Source organism: Triturus cristatus, chromosome 3_1, assembly GCF_964204655.1.
Source record: "Triturus cristatus chromosome 3_1, aTriCri1.1, whole genome shotgun sequence".
NCBI classification, from domain to species: Eukaryota; Metazoa; Chordata; class Amphibia; order Caudata; family Salamandridae; genus Triturus; species Triturus cristatus.
The window spans coordinates 229,060,449-229,077,347 of record NC_140583.1 but is presented as its reverse complement, the minus strand read 5'-3'; the positions used below and the strand labels follow the sequence as shown (position 1 = coordinate 229,077,347).

At 44.4% G+C, this 16,899-nt stretch overlaps 1 protein-coding gene across 6 annotated transcripts in view; it reads left to right on the top strand.

The window, feature by feature from the left end:
- RNF111 (ring finger protein 111) overlaps positions 1–16,899 on the top strand; it is a 340,882-nt gene that overhangs the window by 304,990 nt on the left and 18,993 nt on the right. For all 6 annotated transcript variants that reach the window (XM_085643745.1, XM_085643742.1, XM_085643743.1 and 3 more), the window contains exon 11: positions 15,044–15,136. In XM_085643745.1, the coding sequence (XP_085499871.1) occupies positions 15,044–15,136 (93 nt within the window). The remainder of the gene's footprint in view (positions 1–15,043; positions 15,137–16,899) is intronic.

Below are 16,899 nucleotides of genomic sequence, written 5' to 3'. Positions count from 1 at the left end.
TACTTGGTATAAGCCCAAGAGGCAGCTCCGCTCCTCCAGCGCAAATCTGGTAGGGACTACCAGATTTAAGAGGTCCAGGTCGGGAGGCAGAGCTTTTGGTGTTGCGGCCGCACGCCTGTGGAATGAGCTGCCTCAGAACATCAGACCGGTCGAGTCTTTGACATGTTTTAGGCAGAGTCTAAAAACCTGGGTGTTCCCAAAGGCTGAACATATTGCTTCCCACTGATAAACTGGTCGATGTCCGTGGGGGTCCATTTTTAAGTCTCAGCGCCAGGATACCCAATACAATACAACAATAGATCTCCAGGACTCCTATTTACACTTCACCATGAACATAAACCACAGAAAATATCTCTGGTTCCTATTCAAGGGAACACACTACCAGTTCAAGGTACTCCCTTTTGGGATAAAATGGGCACCAAGTATCATCACCAAATGCCTAGCCGCAGTCGCGGCACACCTGCGAGAGGATGGAATGCATGTCTACCCTTACCCGGATGACTGGCTTATAAAGGCAAACAGAAAATGAACAAACATGTCTTAGCCACGCTCAAACGGCAATTTACATGCTCCAAAAATTAGGATTCTCAATATATCACAAGAAATCCTCCACAAAACCAGAAAGGGAAGAGACTGTCTTATGTGCAAAACTAAACTCACCAACTCGCACCGGCTTACCCTATGCAAAAAAGAATACAGGCGATCAAACAAGAAACATCCCACTACCGGAAGGGTCAATCTCTGACAGTGAGGAAAGTCATGAAGCTCATGGGCATGATGGCATCATGCATCCCACTCATTCCTCATGCCCACCTACATATGCACCCCTTCCAGGAATGACTTACCAACAGCTGGTAACAAGCCACAGGGAGTTGGGAGGATCTAGTGGTTGTTACGCACAAGCTGCAAGCAGAAATACAATGGTGGGCATTCAACAACATAGCGCAAGAGACCTTTAAAAAACCCAACTCCTTCTGTGGCAATAACGACAGACTCATCCCTCAACGGATGGGGAGCGCACTTCAAACAACTGAAGGTACGAGGTAAGTGGAACAACCTCGACCCCATAAAACACATCTATTACTTGGAAATGAAAACAGTGTTCCTAGCATTGAAAGCGTTCCAAAAACACATTTGCACAAAGACTGTCTTGATTCAAACGGACAACACTACCACAATGTTCTACCTCAATAAACAGAGAGGTACGAAGTCATTTCCGCTAAGTCAGCTAGCACAACAGATCTGGCAATGGCCAATTTCTCAAAGAATCAATCTGCAAACAATACGTCTACCAGGAGTATACAACACAACTGCAGATCTTATGAGCAGACAGAACAACTACTCCCACGAGTGGGAATTAAAGCACAAGACAGTACAATACATCTTCAAACTCTACGGAACCCCAGAGATAGACCTGTTTGCGACAATACAGAACAAGAAATGTCAGTTCTTTTCCTCGAGGTTAACACACCACCTGTCAAAAGGGAATGCCTGGTCACTAGATTGGTCAGGGATATTTGCATATGCTTTTCCTCTAATACCTTTAATCCAAAGAGTTCTGGAAAAAGCAAGACAACCAGGGAAAAACCTGATTCTCATTGCTCCACAATGGGCCAGACAAACATGGTACTCAAGTCTGCTAGAACTGTCCAAGGGACAGATGATCAAAATCAAAGCTGACACGTACCTACTAACAATGCAACAGGGCCAAATCTTTCACCTGGAGCCAGCAACGTTATGCCTGGCACCTGAATACGTAAGTTTAGCCACCTCAACTTGCCTCAATGAACAATGGAAATTTGAAAGGAGGCAAGAAAACAAACTACAAGTCAATGCTATGCCGCAAAATGGAAGCAGTACACCACTTGGTGCATAGCTAACAACCAAATTAACTCAATCAGTATACAAGAAACAGTGATCAGATACCTAACGCACCTTCTTCACAGTCACATCAACTACTCCATCATAAAGGTACTCCTCGCTGCCATCGTAGCTTGCATCAGAGGAAAATCATGCAAAAGCTTTTTCAGAAGACCTGTCATAAAACGGCTCCTAGAGGGGTCTAAAAGAATTGCGCCCCCTAGAGCAACTCCGGTCCCCATGTGGAGTTCAAATAGTGCTCATACGAATTATGACACAACCATTTGAGCATATGCATAAGGCTGACCTCAAACACTTCACTTTAAAGACTGCATTTCTTATTGCCATCACATCCTTACAAAGAGTAAGTAATTTACAAGCGCTAACCATACAAGAACCATACATGCAAATCCATAAGGACAAGGTATTTTAAAAACTAAGCCACAATTCCTACCAAAAGTGATATCCAAATATCACTTAAATCAAAGTATTCTCCTTCCGGTCTTCTTCAAGGACCCAAAAACAAGAGGGGAAAGAAGCCTCCAAACCCTGGATGTAAGGAGGGCACTACTGCACTATCTACAGAAAACAGAACAAACTTGTAACAACTGTGTGTTGCCTACTCACATACTAAAACGGGTACGCCTGTCACAAAGGCAACAATTGCACGCTGGATAGTCCAAACCATCCAACTATGCTATACCACCGCCAACAAAGAACTAACGGTACAACCAACAACTCACTCAACTAGGAAGAAAGGACCGAATCTAGCATTTATGGCCAATGTGCCCATAGACACTATATGTGCGGCACTTACATGGGCAACACCTCACACCTTCACCAAGCATTTCTGTGTGGACATACAAATAAATAAGGAAGCAAAAATTGGACAAAAGGTACTTCAACACCTGTTCGCAAAGTCTTCCTCTTACCACAGCCTTCCCAAGAAGAGAGAAACCGCTACGTAATCTGATGCACAGCATGTGAATCCAGAAAAAGATTTGCACTGCAAAACGAAATGGTTACTTATCAGTAGGAGTAGTTTTGCAGCTTCAAGAGTTTTCTGGATTCACATGCCTCCCCTACAAAGAATACAAACAGGGCGGGAATCATATTTCTAACAGTTCACTAAAGGATTAGAGACTAAAACACAGAAAAAAGAATCCGAAGATGGCTACCACGCACAGCAACCTCCAGGGCACCGTCTGATGTCACAGAGGGGACATACCTAGCAACCAAATCCAAACACTAGATGCACAGCATGTGAATCCAGAAAACTCTTCAAGCTGCAAAACTACTCCTACTGGTACATTTTGTTACTGTCAATTAAACAGCTAGTGGAACCAAAATACTCTTCAAGGCTGTCAAGCACTGTACCAACCCACTGCCATTCTCTCGTATCTATCCTTCAGTCAACTGATACAGTAACATCAGCCACGTTTTCCTCAAAAATGATAAACATGATCAGATCCAACATTGACAGTTTAAAACTGCAATCCAGCATTGTTCCAGTCCCCCTCAAGTAGGCAGCTTGCAACCTCCAATCACATGCTGAACTCGCCAACTGCCTTAGCTCCCTCAAGGCCACCAATATGCATAGTGACGTTTCATCATTGTGATTTAAACAACCCCTCCCACTCAATCTGCCATCGTCCATGCCTTCTTCAGCCAAGGAATCTTCTTCTATGACCTGAAAACAGGAATGATACTCTCCCTACTGCAAAAAGAACACTGGCTCAGGATGATCTTGCTAGCTATTGTCCCAACACTGATGTATCCCTCTTTGAAAAGATCCCTGAAATGTCTGCCTACACTATCGCAGGAATTAGAATAACTTTCATAAAGGCAAAACCATAATATAGCAAAGAGAAGACCAACTCTTCAAGTAGTAGACATTCACACTTCTCAGCAACAACATGCAACGATCCCTGTTTTATAGTCTCTTTTGACCTCTCTGCAACCTGTGCTGCAGAGCTGCCCCTTGGATCCATCCTTTTCTCCATCTTCAAGCTCTAAATGGAACTGCTCATGCATACCTCTACAAAACCGTCTCAGCCCAAAACATTCAGCTACTACAAAACATGCCTCCAGAAAATCCAGAGCTAGATTTGAGGCACTAATCTAAAACTCAACCAGATAAAGACAGAACTCTTCCTTGTTCGCTAACAACACTAATCATCCCCTGATTAAAACCTGGCTACTTGACATGAACTGGACTTCTTAATCACTCGTATTAGTCTTCTATTCAGGCCGCCACTTCCAAGAACACACCTTCAAGTGAACCAAAACAGCATGGTACCAGCTCTTGTTCCTGACCTTTACTACTTGGATCTTACTTCTGGACAAGTCCTGGTCCTCTCCTACCTAGATGGAGAAAACACTCTAATCAGCAGCCTCCTCAGTGCCACCCTGGCACCCCTGAAGGGCATGCTGCAAGTAGCAGCACATCTCATAAAGAACCTGAAGAAGCTTGTCCACATAACCCCTGTCTTTGAATGAACTACATTGGCTCCCCCATTATGCCTTCATGGCCTTTAAGGACAGCTGCATCGCCTACAGCCCCATGTGGAACACCGTCCATACATACATTGCCAAATGTGCGCAGTGCCAAGATAGAAGCCAAGACCGTCTGACAAAAACTCAATAAATTGCGAGAAGGAAAACGCCTGAATGCAGGACTTTTCCATTAACACTTATAATAACACCCCCACTGAAATTAAAACTGGGGATTGAGACACTCCTATTAAAAACCTTAACTACCCACCTCGTAGAGTCTCGACTAGCTATAGTGCCTCGCTGGCCCTCCTAACATTTCCAGAGAGACCAGTGATTTGGCACCCCAGTACATAACACTCATGACTCTCGAGGATCATGGTAACAGCACACACCCTTTCGCTTTCTCACTCTTACTTGTCCACAATAAGATATAAAAAGACACGAAGGACGTTTATAATGTTTACTTAAATTATTTGGCTCTAAGATGCAATAGTTGCATCACAATTAGAAAACAAATACATGTCAATGTCATCAGCTTGGTTAAAAAACCATATACAGCAAAGAGCTTTGTTGTGTTATCTGACAGATCAGCCTAATCCCTCCCGTAATACTGAAGCTAAATGGTTATAAAATATAGATCTCTGGGTTTAGTGGTAGACCCAGTACCTTAGCATACATAGGTGGCTGTTCTGCATCTCAACTGATGCAGCATTCTTTTCTCAGGACCTTTACTCTGTGTCTGTTGTTTTCCAGAACTCTGTCCCTAGTTATATGACCAGATATGTGTATTCAAAACAGCAACTGCATTCTCATATTATGTCTAGGTGCTAGTGTGTCACCAGAGAAAAATAACAAGGGGCAATATTGTCTGACCTTGCTTAGACAGTTCAGACTAAATCCCAGGAAACTAATAAAATGCAACAACCAGCTAGTTCTGTATGAAAATATAACGTGGCACAGAGGCAGGTATAATATTTAATAATGTATGGAAAACTAAAGCAGCCTACAATGTGCATGGTTGGGCTATCCTAGGGAAAACGACAATGGGCCATGCGAGGAACACGCAACATTCAGTGCCTCCCCATCTAAGTTTGTGCTAAGCGAATACTAATTCTTTTAATTTTATTTATAATAATTGATGTGTGTGCGCGTAGTCTAGTGATAGATACAACCCTCATCACATTGATTTCACCTCCATAAGAAAAGCGCCCATTTTTAGGGAATCTGACCATTTCTCAGTAGCTCTTCTTTAACGTAAGTTGAGAAGGGCCATTCACAATTTAAAAGTGCATTGGGTGGATTCTATTTGCTATATCCTTCGATTCAAAACAGAATTTAGTCTATGAAAACTGTTTGCAAGGCTGTCACATCATCTGCCATGTTCTCTCCTAGTTCGATTATAAACAGGTTCAACGCAGTATATGGGCAGAAATTGATGAGCAATTTAGTGACCTTTCAGTTACCAACGGAAGGCAAATACCCCTATTTCTGTTATATGTATGGCAGCTGTTAGTGTCCAGGAGCTGGGATATCAAATAGAATTACCACCAAACTCTTATGTTGTCGTGCCCAGTTTGGACTAGCTGTTGCTTTCTGTTTTTGACACATAGCGGGAATTTGTTTTTGATTGTGTTGAACCTTTGAGTGGCAGAAGTAGAGTGGATAGGAGATCACTTATTTTTCTACACTTGTACATTCAATGTTCTAGCTGACACAAAACATAATCCCAGATAATGAAACGGTTTCACCATGTCAAGCCTATCCAAAAATATTTTAAAAAAATTCTTCTTACTACAGACAGCTCTTGCCAGTATTTTAGTCTTACTAGTACTAATATGAAAACCTGCATTGGACCCCTGGTTCAGATTAGTGACTTTTTAGTTTGTACTTTCTAAAACATGTTGTTTATTAAGATTAAGTTTAATAGCTACAGTGGCAACCTTCAAATATCATCTAGGAATTTACTGAAGACATTAATAAAAACATTATAAATCATGGATTATTTAACTCAATCATGACTAACCTGTCTGAGCATCTTAAACTGACCTGCAGCTCACCACATTACCAAATGGGGCACAAGCTAAGTTGCCCTAACACAGCCACTGCAAACAATTCTTATAATAGCAAAAAAGCCAGAATAATATGTTTGTGGCATGTTTAGTTCTAGATGCACATACTCTGTGCTCCTGCCATCTAGTGTTGTCTTGGACGTGTGCAACTTGTTTTTCTTCGAAGAAGTATTTAGAGTCACGAGGTCTAGTGACTCCTCCCAATACTGGTATTGCACATGGACATCGGCTCCATGGTTAGATGTTTTCTTTCTGCCGTCCGGTTCTGATGTCTTATCGAACAAGCTCCGGGTTGACATCTTGTTGTGTCATCTGACTTGTTCGGTGTATCCTCTCCCATTGGTGTGAAGACTGTCTTTGTTTGGGTTTCTACTGGTCTTGCCTCATGTTGAGCTTCAACAAAAGGGTTTTTTTCGACTCCCTTCCTCGGGGCCCTGTTACTCGTGTGGCCTTTTGATTTTTTTATATCAACGATGACCAGACATTGATGGAAAGTACTCCATTACAATACTGCCCTCATTGTCACTCCATGGATCAACCAACACCAGGTTTGCAACCCTTGTCATTCTCCTGAACATGATGAAGCCTCCTGTCCAGTCGGCCTTGCCTTCCGTTCGAAGAAGACACTCCGGTATTGTGATCGGAGACTTGCATGCCGGATAATGCAGTGCCAAGGAGTTTATATTCCCGATATCTTCACGGGCTGGGAGGTTGATGACCAATCAGAGGTTGATCCATCCGAAGCCAACCCTTTGCAGTTCAGCCCTCAACCTATATTCCAGTTCGAGTCGAAGACCAAGGAACAGACACGTCAGGAAGAGCAGCAGGTATAGAAGACCCTGACCTTGAGTACAGCCTTCCAATCTCACAGTGCACACCAACATCTTTCACATACCAAGCACCTCTACAGCAGGGGTCGGGCGCAGAGCGCCACAAGCCCCCAATAGGTCTTCGGTCCACCAGTTCCTGCGGGCCATGGTCGGCAGTAACAGAAGGCCCCAATACCACTACCTCGACCGGTGCCGAAAATACCTTACAAACATGTACTGTCCTCATCGCGGACGGATCCACCGACTCCGGTGCCAAAATCGGCACTGAACTTATCTTGGTCTCCGAAAGAGCAACTGGATCTGTAACCCAGCTCCACACTGAAAAGCCTGAGGAGCCCTTCAACGTCTAGTCATGCAGTGCCAAAACCACAGTCGACAGCCAGCTCCGACGATTCAGCACAGCTGATACTTCAGTGTCTCCAAAAAGAGCTTAATGTGTGTCAAGAAACTCTTCTTTCACCCACAAACTGGAAAGATTTCGACTAAGTTACCACTTAAGGCACAGAACACATTTCCAAGACACAGGAAACTGACCTTTGAGGAGCAAATGGAGCCTATATCTCTTCCAAGCATAGCTAACATCAGAAGAGAGGCACAAGCCATTGGACAGCTTGTCCTCCTACACCTCTGCCTTCTTCCCCCCCCCCTCCTCCTCCTCTTCCTTCTCCGCTCCCTCCTCCTCCACCTTCAGTGCCACCAACCTCCATCTCTATGAGGCCCTCTTGAGCCAAAGCCTAGGGATGACCCGTGAGATGACTACAATGTTGTTTCTCTGGGGCACACAGATCTGAAGCTAAATCCAACCGAACCTTCCCCACCGGACTACACCATTTCCTACCATGAAATGATACATAGGGTTGCTTCCTTTCACAAGGTTGATTCACATACCGTCCAGGAAGACCAGAACTTCTTGGTCGAAACGCTATCCACACTGTGGTGTTTAGTTTCAGGTAGGTTCTAGATCTTCAACTCTGGATGAGCTGCTGGCAATGCTTGATACACGGAGTGTTTAGAGCGGAGGATATTTTATCACAGATTTGTTTATTGTTGACATATGATGGATTTGAGGCTGTTGTCTGTGAGCCACATCTCGAATGATCAATAAATCAGTCAAACATCAATTACCTGTGTTCTGCGATCTATATGCAAAAACGGGACCAACATCTACCTACCCATGCATTCACCTCTTATTTTGTGGATAAAAATATTTGCTAAGATTCCGTTAACTCATGTTCCTCATCCTTCGTTTTCCTACCGTGTAGCAAAGTATAGTGTGTCCACGTGTATTTAGCGGTAAATAGAACATAAACCAGCTAATCAAATTGTAGGAAGCTGGCTCTCTATATACTGTACCATAGTGAGATGCACTGTGTAGAGAGTCCAGGTATCCCTTATTAGCGTACATGGGCTTGCTGTAACAATCCCAAAGTGCTCTATTTGTGGTAGTGTGGTCGAGGAGCCTTAGGCTTATCAGGGGGTAGTGTTAGGCATCTGTTGCACACACAGAGTCACTAAATGAGACATGCTTTCAATAAGGAAACCCGACACCAATTTAAAAAATGACATAGCTTTTTATATTAATTTAGATACCAAGATCTGTGAGATTAGGTACGTACTTTACGAGTTTGCGATTTTCAGAAACACAGAAAATTCACCTGTCAGATTTGAGGCATAAGCTTTGAACACAGTAATGTTATCCTATGAGAGATGCATACACTGCATAGAGGTACTTGCAATTGAGTCACAGGGTTGCTCTTCTGGACTTAAAGTAAGGAGGCTCCATGGTCCTTAGAACTACCAGCAGTTTCGGTTTACCTGCCCTGGTGTGTCTGGGTGGAGAGGTACTGGTCTCGAGTGTACCCTCGGGGACCAGTCCGGCAGAACCCAAAGTAGGGCTCGGTTCTTGAGGTCTCTGGAGCAAGGGTGCACCATTGGTAGGCTCGGACTTGGGCTGGGAGGGCTCAGGCACTGAGGTGTTTTGTCTGGCGCGTCGCTTGTGTAGGAACCTGGTTCTGTATATACTATACCAAAGTGAGGTATAGTGTACACAGAGTCCAGTGGAACGCCACAGGTAGGCAGAGGTAAAGTTAGATAGCACCTTACTCTCTATTTGTGGTAGTGTGGTTGAGCAGTAACGCTTTATCAGAGGACAGTGTTAAGCATTTGTTGTACACAACACTCAGTCAGCAAATGAATCTACACACTCAAAGAATGAACTTCAGACCAATTGTTTTTGTATAAAAATATTCTTTTAGTTATTTTATTTCCTAGAACCAAGCAAGCCTGGCACAGGCAAGTGATAAGTATTTTGCAGTAAATATACAGATTGTAACACAGTTTGGATTGTAAATGTACTTTAACTTGATTACAGTAGTGTTACTGATAATGCAATGCTTCTCAGAATACAGTACATATACTTTGTATAGGATTTTGAGTAAAATTACAGGTAAGTTACTTTTGAGATTACTTTTCTTACACAGTGTAGTATACATGAATACTACACTGGGACGTTTCCTGTAAACAGGTAAGTAAAATCGTTTTTGTTTGTTTAGTACAATTTTAAAGTATTTCTTTAGGTTTTTAAACTCCACACTTAGAAACTTTTCATAGAAAAAATAGTCAATGTTATCCTATGGAGGAAAATAGTGTTATCGGTTTTAGGGTATGTATTTGGTAGTAGGAGTTGAGGTTCTGGGGGTAGACTCAGGGGTCCCCCAGGCTCAGGGATGCACTTTTGTTACACCCTCAGCGGCACTAGGGCGGCCGGGTGCAGAGTGCTGAGGCCCAATGTTATCCAATGAGGGACAGGGGGCCTCCGGTTGATGGTTGCTGACGAGCAGGCCGCTTGGTTGTGGGAGCAAAGCTGGAGTTTAACTCTGGGCAAATGGGGAAACAAAGTAGCACCAAAGGTGCACCCTCAGTGGCACTAGGGCGGCCAGGTGCTGTTTCGACGTTAGGCGCCGTGTTGTTTGCAATGGGGAACCTCCAGTTTGCAAAGGCACTGCAGGCTCGGGGACGTAGGTCTTCTGGGTGCGACCACCACTTTGAGAGGTAAGTTGGTATCTTGGGGGTTGGTTAGGCACCGTCGGTTGGACCACCCAAGGCTGAGGGGCATTAGGTGCAGGGGTGCCTTTTAGCGTTGGATCTTCTTACCAGCTCCTGGTAGCGGTTGGGGGGGACCTTTCAGTTTGAGGCTCCAGGCGTCGGCTGGAGGCCTGAGGCAGGTATGGGGTTGCCGGATCTCTGGTCAGGATCGCTGGATCTCGGGTCAGGATCACTGGGGGACCTCCTCGTGGTGTTTGCCCACTTGGGCTCGGGCCTTAGATGGCAGGTGCAGAGTGGTGCAGATTTGCGGTGTCCGGCCAGAGGTTGGAGATTAACAAATCCTGTGTTCACGGGAGACAGTCTTTGTGGTTGAAGGCAGGGTGGTCCTCCGGGGTTTTTGAGGTTGCTGGCTGCAGGACACACCGGGTTTTGCAGGTTCGAGGTGGAGACAGGCTGGTAGGGCTGGGGCCAAATCAGTGGGTGTATTCATCTTGTTAGCTTCTGCACGGCTGTTCGGTCCTTCTTCTTTTCTTGTAGTTTCTTCTGGTCTGCCTTCTGTTTTCAGGGCTCTCCACTAAATACTGTATTTGGGGGACGTTTTAGGCGTCTCGAGGTCAGTAGCCAATGGGCTACTGACCTTAGGGTGACTACACCCTTGATGTGCTCACCCCACGTGGGGGAGTGAGAACAATCCCTAATCCTGATTGGGGAGTGCCTGCCATCTGCAAGATGGCGGGCACTGAAGAGTGGGCTTAACCTCACATTCTCCACCTGAGGGGAGGAGTTGGCAGAGGTGGGCACACCTTCGGGGTTTGCTAGTTTTTCCCAACTGTCGTCCAGTCAGAAAGGAGAGGAGACAGGAAGAGGGCCTGCTCCCAATAGCAGGAGAGGCTGGGGGTCGCATTAGAAAGGCTGCCAGGCCTTTGAAGCTCCCCTGCAACAGATGGCTCTTCCCGGTTTGGGGAAGGTGTGAACACCTCTGCCCAGGAAAAGCTTTTTCTGGGCTCAGGAAGCGAAGGCTCCCACCCTAGGGGTCCAGAAACATGTCTCGTGGTGACAGGCTGGTGTGTACCAGGCAGAAAACACACCAGAGGCTGGTCGTTTTTCAGGGAGCATCTCTAAGATGCCCTCTGAGTGCATTTTTCATTAAATCCCACACTGCCATCAGTGTGGGTTTAATGTGCTGAGAAGTTTGATACCAAACTTCTCAGTTTTCAATGCAGCCATTATGGTACTGTGGAGTTCGTAATGACAAACTTCCAGCACCATATACTCTTAATGGAAGCACTGCACTTACAATGTCTAAAAATGGACTTAGACACTGTAGGGGTACGGGGTTCATGCAGCACCTGTACCCTCACCACTGGTATAGTGCACCCACCTAGAGGGGTGGCTGACCTATGCCAGGGCAGTGGGTTGTAGGCATGGCGCACAGGGATGTGTGCAATGTCGACTCTTCACTTTGTTTTGCACAAAACCACGCAGCCTGCAATGGCTGTGTGTGTGTGTATAAAGGTATGGGTGACATAATACATGCTGCAGCCCTTAGAGGTCTTCCCTGGTCACACTGCCCTGGGTACCTGTGGTACCATTTACCAGAGGCTGCCCTGTGGCCAGAGATGCCAATTGGGTTTGGGTACAGTTTTGAGGAAAGAGCACAGGCCCTGGGAACCTGACTGGCAGGGACCCAGGGCACAATCAGTAAAAAGTGCATCAGTAGTCTGGCACAACGTGGGGGGGGGGGGGTTACTGCAACAGAAACCCAGCTTCTCACAGCTTGTGTTGGAGGCTGTTACTTTTTAGGTCGGCCTGGAGATGAAGACAAAACAGGACTGCAGGGCCACTCTCGACGATGGCCTCTCTGGTGCTCATGTCCCATGTCGGTCTTAGCAGTATTGGAACCCGGGTTGGATACTAATCAAGCCTTGGCTGCTGCCAGGGCTCTGGTACCCTGGGTATTAGTGCAGGGTGGCTTCTGGGGGCCCTTGTATCTCCAAACGTGGTAGACAGATCTGACATTCTGGAAAACGAAGGCCACCCCTGGGATGCTGCAGTCTTAGTGGACCGTCGGGGGGGGGGGGGTGGGGTAGGGGTGGCAGCAGAACAGCGTACCGGGTGGCTCTTCCTCTTCGAGAGATGCTGGCTTGTTGACGAAGTGCTGGCAGTCCTCCGAGGCTTTTGGAGAATGCAAAGTTGTAGGGTCTTTGCCATTTTCGGGACAGGAGCATACAGGCAGGGCTTGGCGCCAAGTCAGCTCTTCTTAAGTCCTTCTTCTTTAGTCAGGCAAATCGGAGTTCCTGGTGTAAAGGGTCCACCTAAATACTAAATGTAGGGGCATTAAGGGGAGTTAAGGGTCGTAGCCAATGGCTTATTTACCCCTGGGGTCACTACACCACCTATTTGACCACTGCCTGTGGGCAGTTGCCACAACACTGTCCCAGAGTTGCTAATTCCACCAAAAACCAGATGATGGAAACCTTCTTGCCTGGAGCACATCAGGTAGCCCTCCTTAGGGGTGTGACTAGCCTGGTGATAAAACACGTCTCATGCATAGCTAATTTCCTGCCTGTGGTGGTGCCAACTGGGCCTCAGGGCAGGGGGGGGCATCTCTGAGGTTTTGGGGAAGCTGGGGTCACATATCACAGGAGGCCCCTTTGAAGCCCTTGGCCTTGATATGCTAAATACCTAGCCATCCTGCAGGATGAGGTGTGAACACCTTCCTCCGAAGCAGGCATTGTTCCTGGCCTCAGAGCTCAGGCTCTCACCTACAGGGGTTCAGAAACTCCTCTGTGGTGGCAGGCTGGTCGATACCAGTCAGCCAGCACATTAGATAGTGGTAGGCTTTTCAGGGGGCACCTCTAAGATGCCTATTGGGTGCATGTCATAATAAATCCTGTACTGACACAATAGAACAGATTTTTTTCAAACAAGGTCTTTGATGCCAAATTCCATGGGTTTCAGTAAAGCTATCATGTAGCTGGGTAACTAGCAATGACCAGTGCATATACTTATGATGGCTTCCCTGTTCACTTGTATCATCTAGTAATTGAATAGACAGGACAGGGATGTAGTTGCTCATTCAGATATGCCCTCACATGTAATATTGTGCACCCTGCCTTAGGGACTTGCATATATTCCATGATGTGACTTTGGCATGGCACTCACTCTTCAAATTTGCATCAGGCAGCAGAATGTCTGAGCTGCATCCACCCTGAACCTGACTGCCTTAGAAACATATATTTTGCCTTTCTTGGGGTTCTTGACTGAACCCTCCCCTTTCACTAGGTAAGTATTTTTGACTCACTTTTACAGATGCCTTACCTATGACTTATTGCTGTTGACTAAGAGTTGGCGATGGGCCCGGACATCAAATGTTTCTAATTTTTGCATTCCAATACCCTACTGTAGACCTCGAAGTAATCCCTAAGGCAAGGGGGAAGACTTTCATCTTGCAGAAACTAAAAGTGAAATGCCCTGTAAAAAGATCATTGAATTCTCTGTGGGTTCTTAAAACACACTTCTGTGTAATCGATTTAACTTCTCGTGTAGTAGAATGTGGTTTTTCGTTCACCATTAGAGCAGCAGAAGTCCTTTACCAATGTCTTGGTTTCCAATATCAAAACCTGTGTCCTTAGTTTAGAGCCAAGATTTCAGTGACTAAAGTGGGCTGTTAGTTTTGTTTACTTTTGAGAAACTCACATATTCAAAAAAAACTATTTTGAGAGCTATAAACAAGTATGTAAAATATTTTAACAATAAGAGGAGGTTAGGAAATGAATTAACAAAGAGCAGATTACAAATCTAGGTTCTTTGTCTTGAATGTTTTCTGGGTCTTAGTTTAGGACAAAATTCATCTGTTTTTATTTGTACAAAAAATGTACGGTGAACAGAGCCAGCTGTATATATCAGTAGACAGTAAACTGTTCTCAGCAGTTAAATGTTTCATAATAATTAAGCTCTATGTAGCTATGATACTAAACTTGGTTAGTTTTGTTGAATTGCTTTTTTATTTACGCCGCCTGTATTTACATGGCTGCCTACATGTTTTCAAACTTTCTTATGGATAAGGAAAGGGCACATTAGTGTTATTGCAACACTGGTAGTTTTTTTTTTTTATTATTTAGAGATTTTCCTAGTGCATTCAGTTGTTTGACCAAGTATTTGAGATGTGAGAATCAGCATCAAGATTTCTTAAGATTGGGAGCTTCCCTTTTTCCTGTTTCAACAGCAAATCATTAGCTATGTCTCATAATCTGTTATTAGTGAAAACATTGTAAGACACCACTTCTTGGCTCCTGCTGAAGTCGGTATAAAAATAAATCTGATGAGCATTGTTTTCAAGGGCATTAGTAGCATTTTCACCATACAGTTCCAACCAGAGTGTGCACTCTGTACCATTGATCTGCAGTAGTCCAGCTACCCGTATACTTCTTGGGGTACCTTTGAGTCTGCGTTTATCTTTAGAAATCAAAATGTGAGGAACGTTTGAAAGATGCAAACATTTAAAGTTTAAACTCAAGAAAATAAAGAAACTGCTGAAAAGAGTAACGCTTAGGAAGAAAAGGAGTGTAGGGTATTTCAGTCCTTATTATTTGTATGTTAGAGTGCCACAATATAAGCATTACTTACATTCTGGACACATGTTACATTTGTGCGCCCCATTTTCTAATTCTGTTGTCTTATTAAATAAACTTTGACATGCAAGTTCTGAACAGGTTTAATTTGTGTCTGCTGTTTGAATAGGTTCCAGATATGGCGGGCTACCCACACATCCGTTACATTTCATCTGGATTGGATGGAAGGTCATTCAGAGGCCCTTTCAGGGGCAATTTTGAGGTTTGTAATAGAATTGGAGTGTTTTCGGTGGGTGGTGGAAAATATGCTTGTGCAATTGCCCCTATGAAATTCCTTGTTCTTGTACTAAAGGGGGGAGCATGATACAGAGGATTTGGCTGTAAATAGAAATGCTTCACTTCTGTGAATTATGTAATGATGTGCCTTTTGTAATGCTCTAATTTAATAATCTTGGGAATGATCACACTTTTTTAAACATTACACCTAAATACTATTTTTTCTGATTAAACTTTTATTACATCGGAGGTGATGCTGACTGGTGGTCTTTCTGGAGTAACCAGTTGATATAGTTATGGAGACTACTTCTCATCTAATGTATCTTTTGCTTGAAACTGCATTCTCTTGAACACATCATCCTTTGCTTTTCCCGAAATCCTTCCATCAGTAGATCTAGACTTGACTTGGGAGTGTTACATTTTTTAGGACACAAGGAAAGATGGCTTGTAGTTTTGTCAAATGCCCATAAAATATTCTACCTCTTCTCTAATATCAGACGAGTCATAGTTAACCATTTCATCATGTTCCATGTATTTGGCAGAAAGGTATGTGACCTGGTAGCTAGCAGTTGTGGGCTATATTGTGGTCCATTGAAAATATTGTGTTTAATGGCAGATACGCATGTCCTGCATTAAATATAGGCTTGATTTGTGATTTGAGCTGAGCATGTTAAAAGGTGGATCACTAATTACCTAGTCTGCATTTTATGTATTTGAGAACACCTCAGCAAAGATTCTAACTCAAGTAGGAAACTTTAATTTCTTCCAGTTAGCAGTCACATTTCAATTAATGGCAACGAGATCTGGGAATAAAGTGTTTTTTAGTAATATTTAGAGTAAATGTATACGTTATTTTTAATTGATAGTTCTAACTCAAGATTCCCCACCGTGTGAGTCTCACCAGGTGGGATCTTGAAAACAAACTTGTCTGCAATAGCTCCTGCATGCTATTAGATGGCCCCTTCTGCCTCCTTCCACCTCTGATGGGACAGTAGGGAGCTACATATATGCATCCAAACATCAATTCCTCCTTTTCGCCACCCTATAAAATAGATGTCGAATTTCTACCGAATTCTTCTACAGTGTGCAGGGATGGCTCTGCCTAAGATGGCAGGTTCTAAATATACTTTGCTGTCGGGTCTCCAGTTAAACTAGCATTGCTGCATCCTTCCCTGGTGCTGAGTGACCCCGTTACCCTGCCCATTGGTTCTTTGACAGTGCTACCACTTCAGCCAGGACTCGCAGTATCACTCACTAGACCATAACCAAGATGCAACCCCATGTGAGAATGACTCTCCCCTTGCCTCAGCAACATTGTTATAGGAGTATGGAAAATGTTTCCACAATGAAAATCACATGGAGGTGGACCGTTCACTTCTTCCTTCAAACACGGATACTGATATTTATCTAGTGTAGGAAAGTGCCCCTTTTAGACATAGTGACCCCCACTTTTTACCTGGTGTGTGATGTGATTTTGACTGGAAGTGCACTGTGACCCTGCTAACCAGGACCCCAGTGCCAGATTTCTTTCCCCAAAACAGTGCAATTGTACCCCAGTTGTCAAAACCTTTGGCACCCCCTGTAAGTCCCTAGTATTTGGTACCCCTGGTACCTAGGGCAAGGAGGCCAAAGAGGGTCCTTAAGGGCTGCAGCACTAATTGTGCCACCCTAAAGGACCTCTCACCAAATACCTACAAACTGCCACTGCAGGCTGCATGTCTTGATGCAGACAAAAGTGAAAACACGACA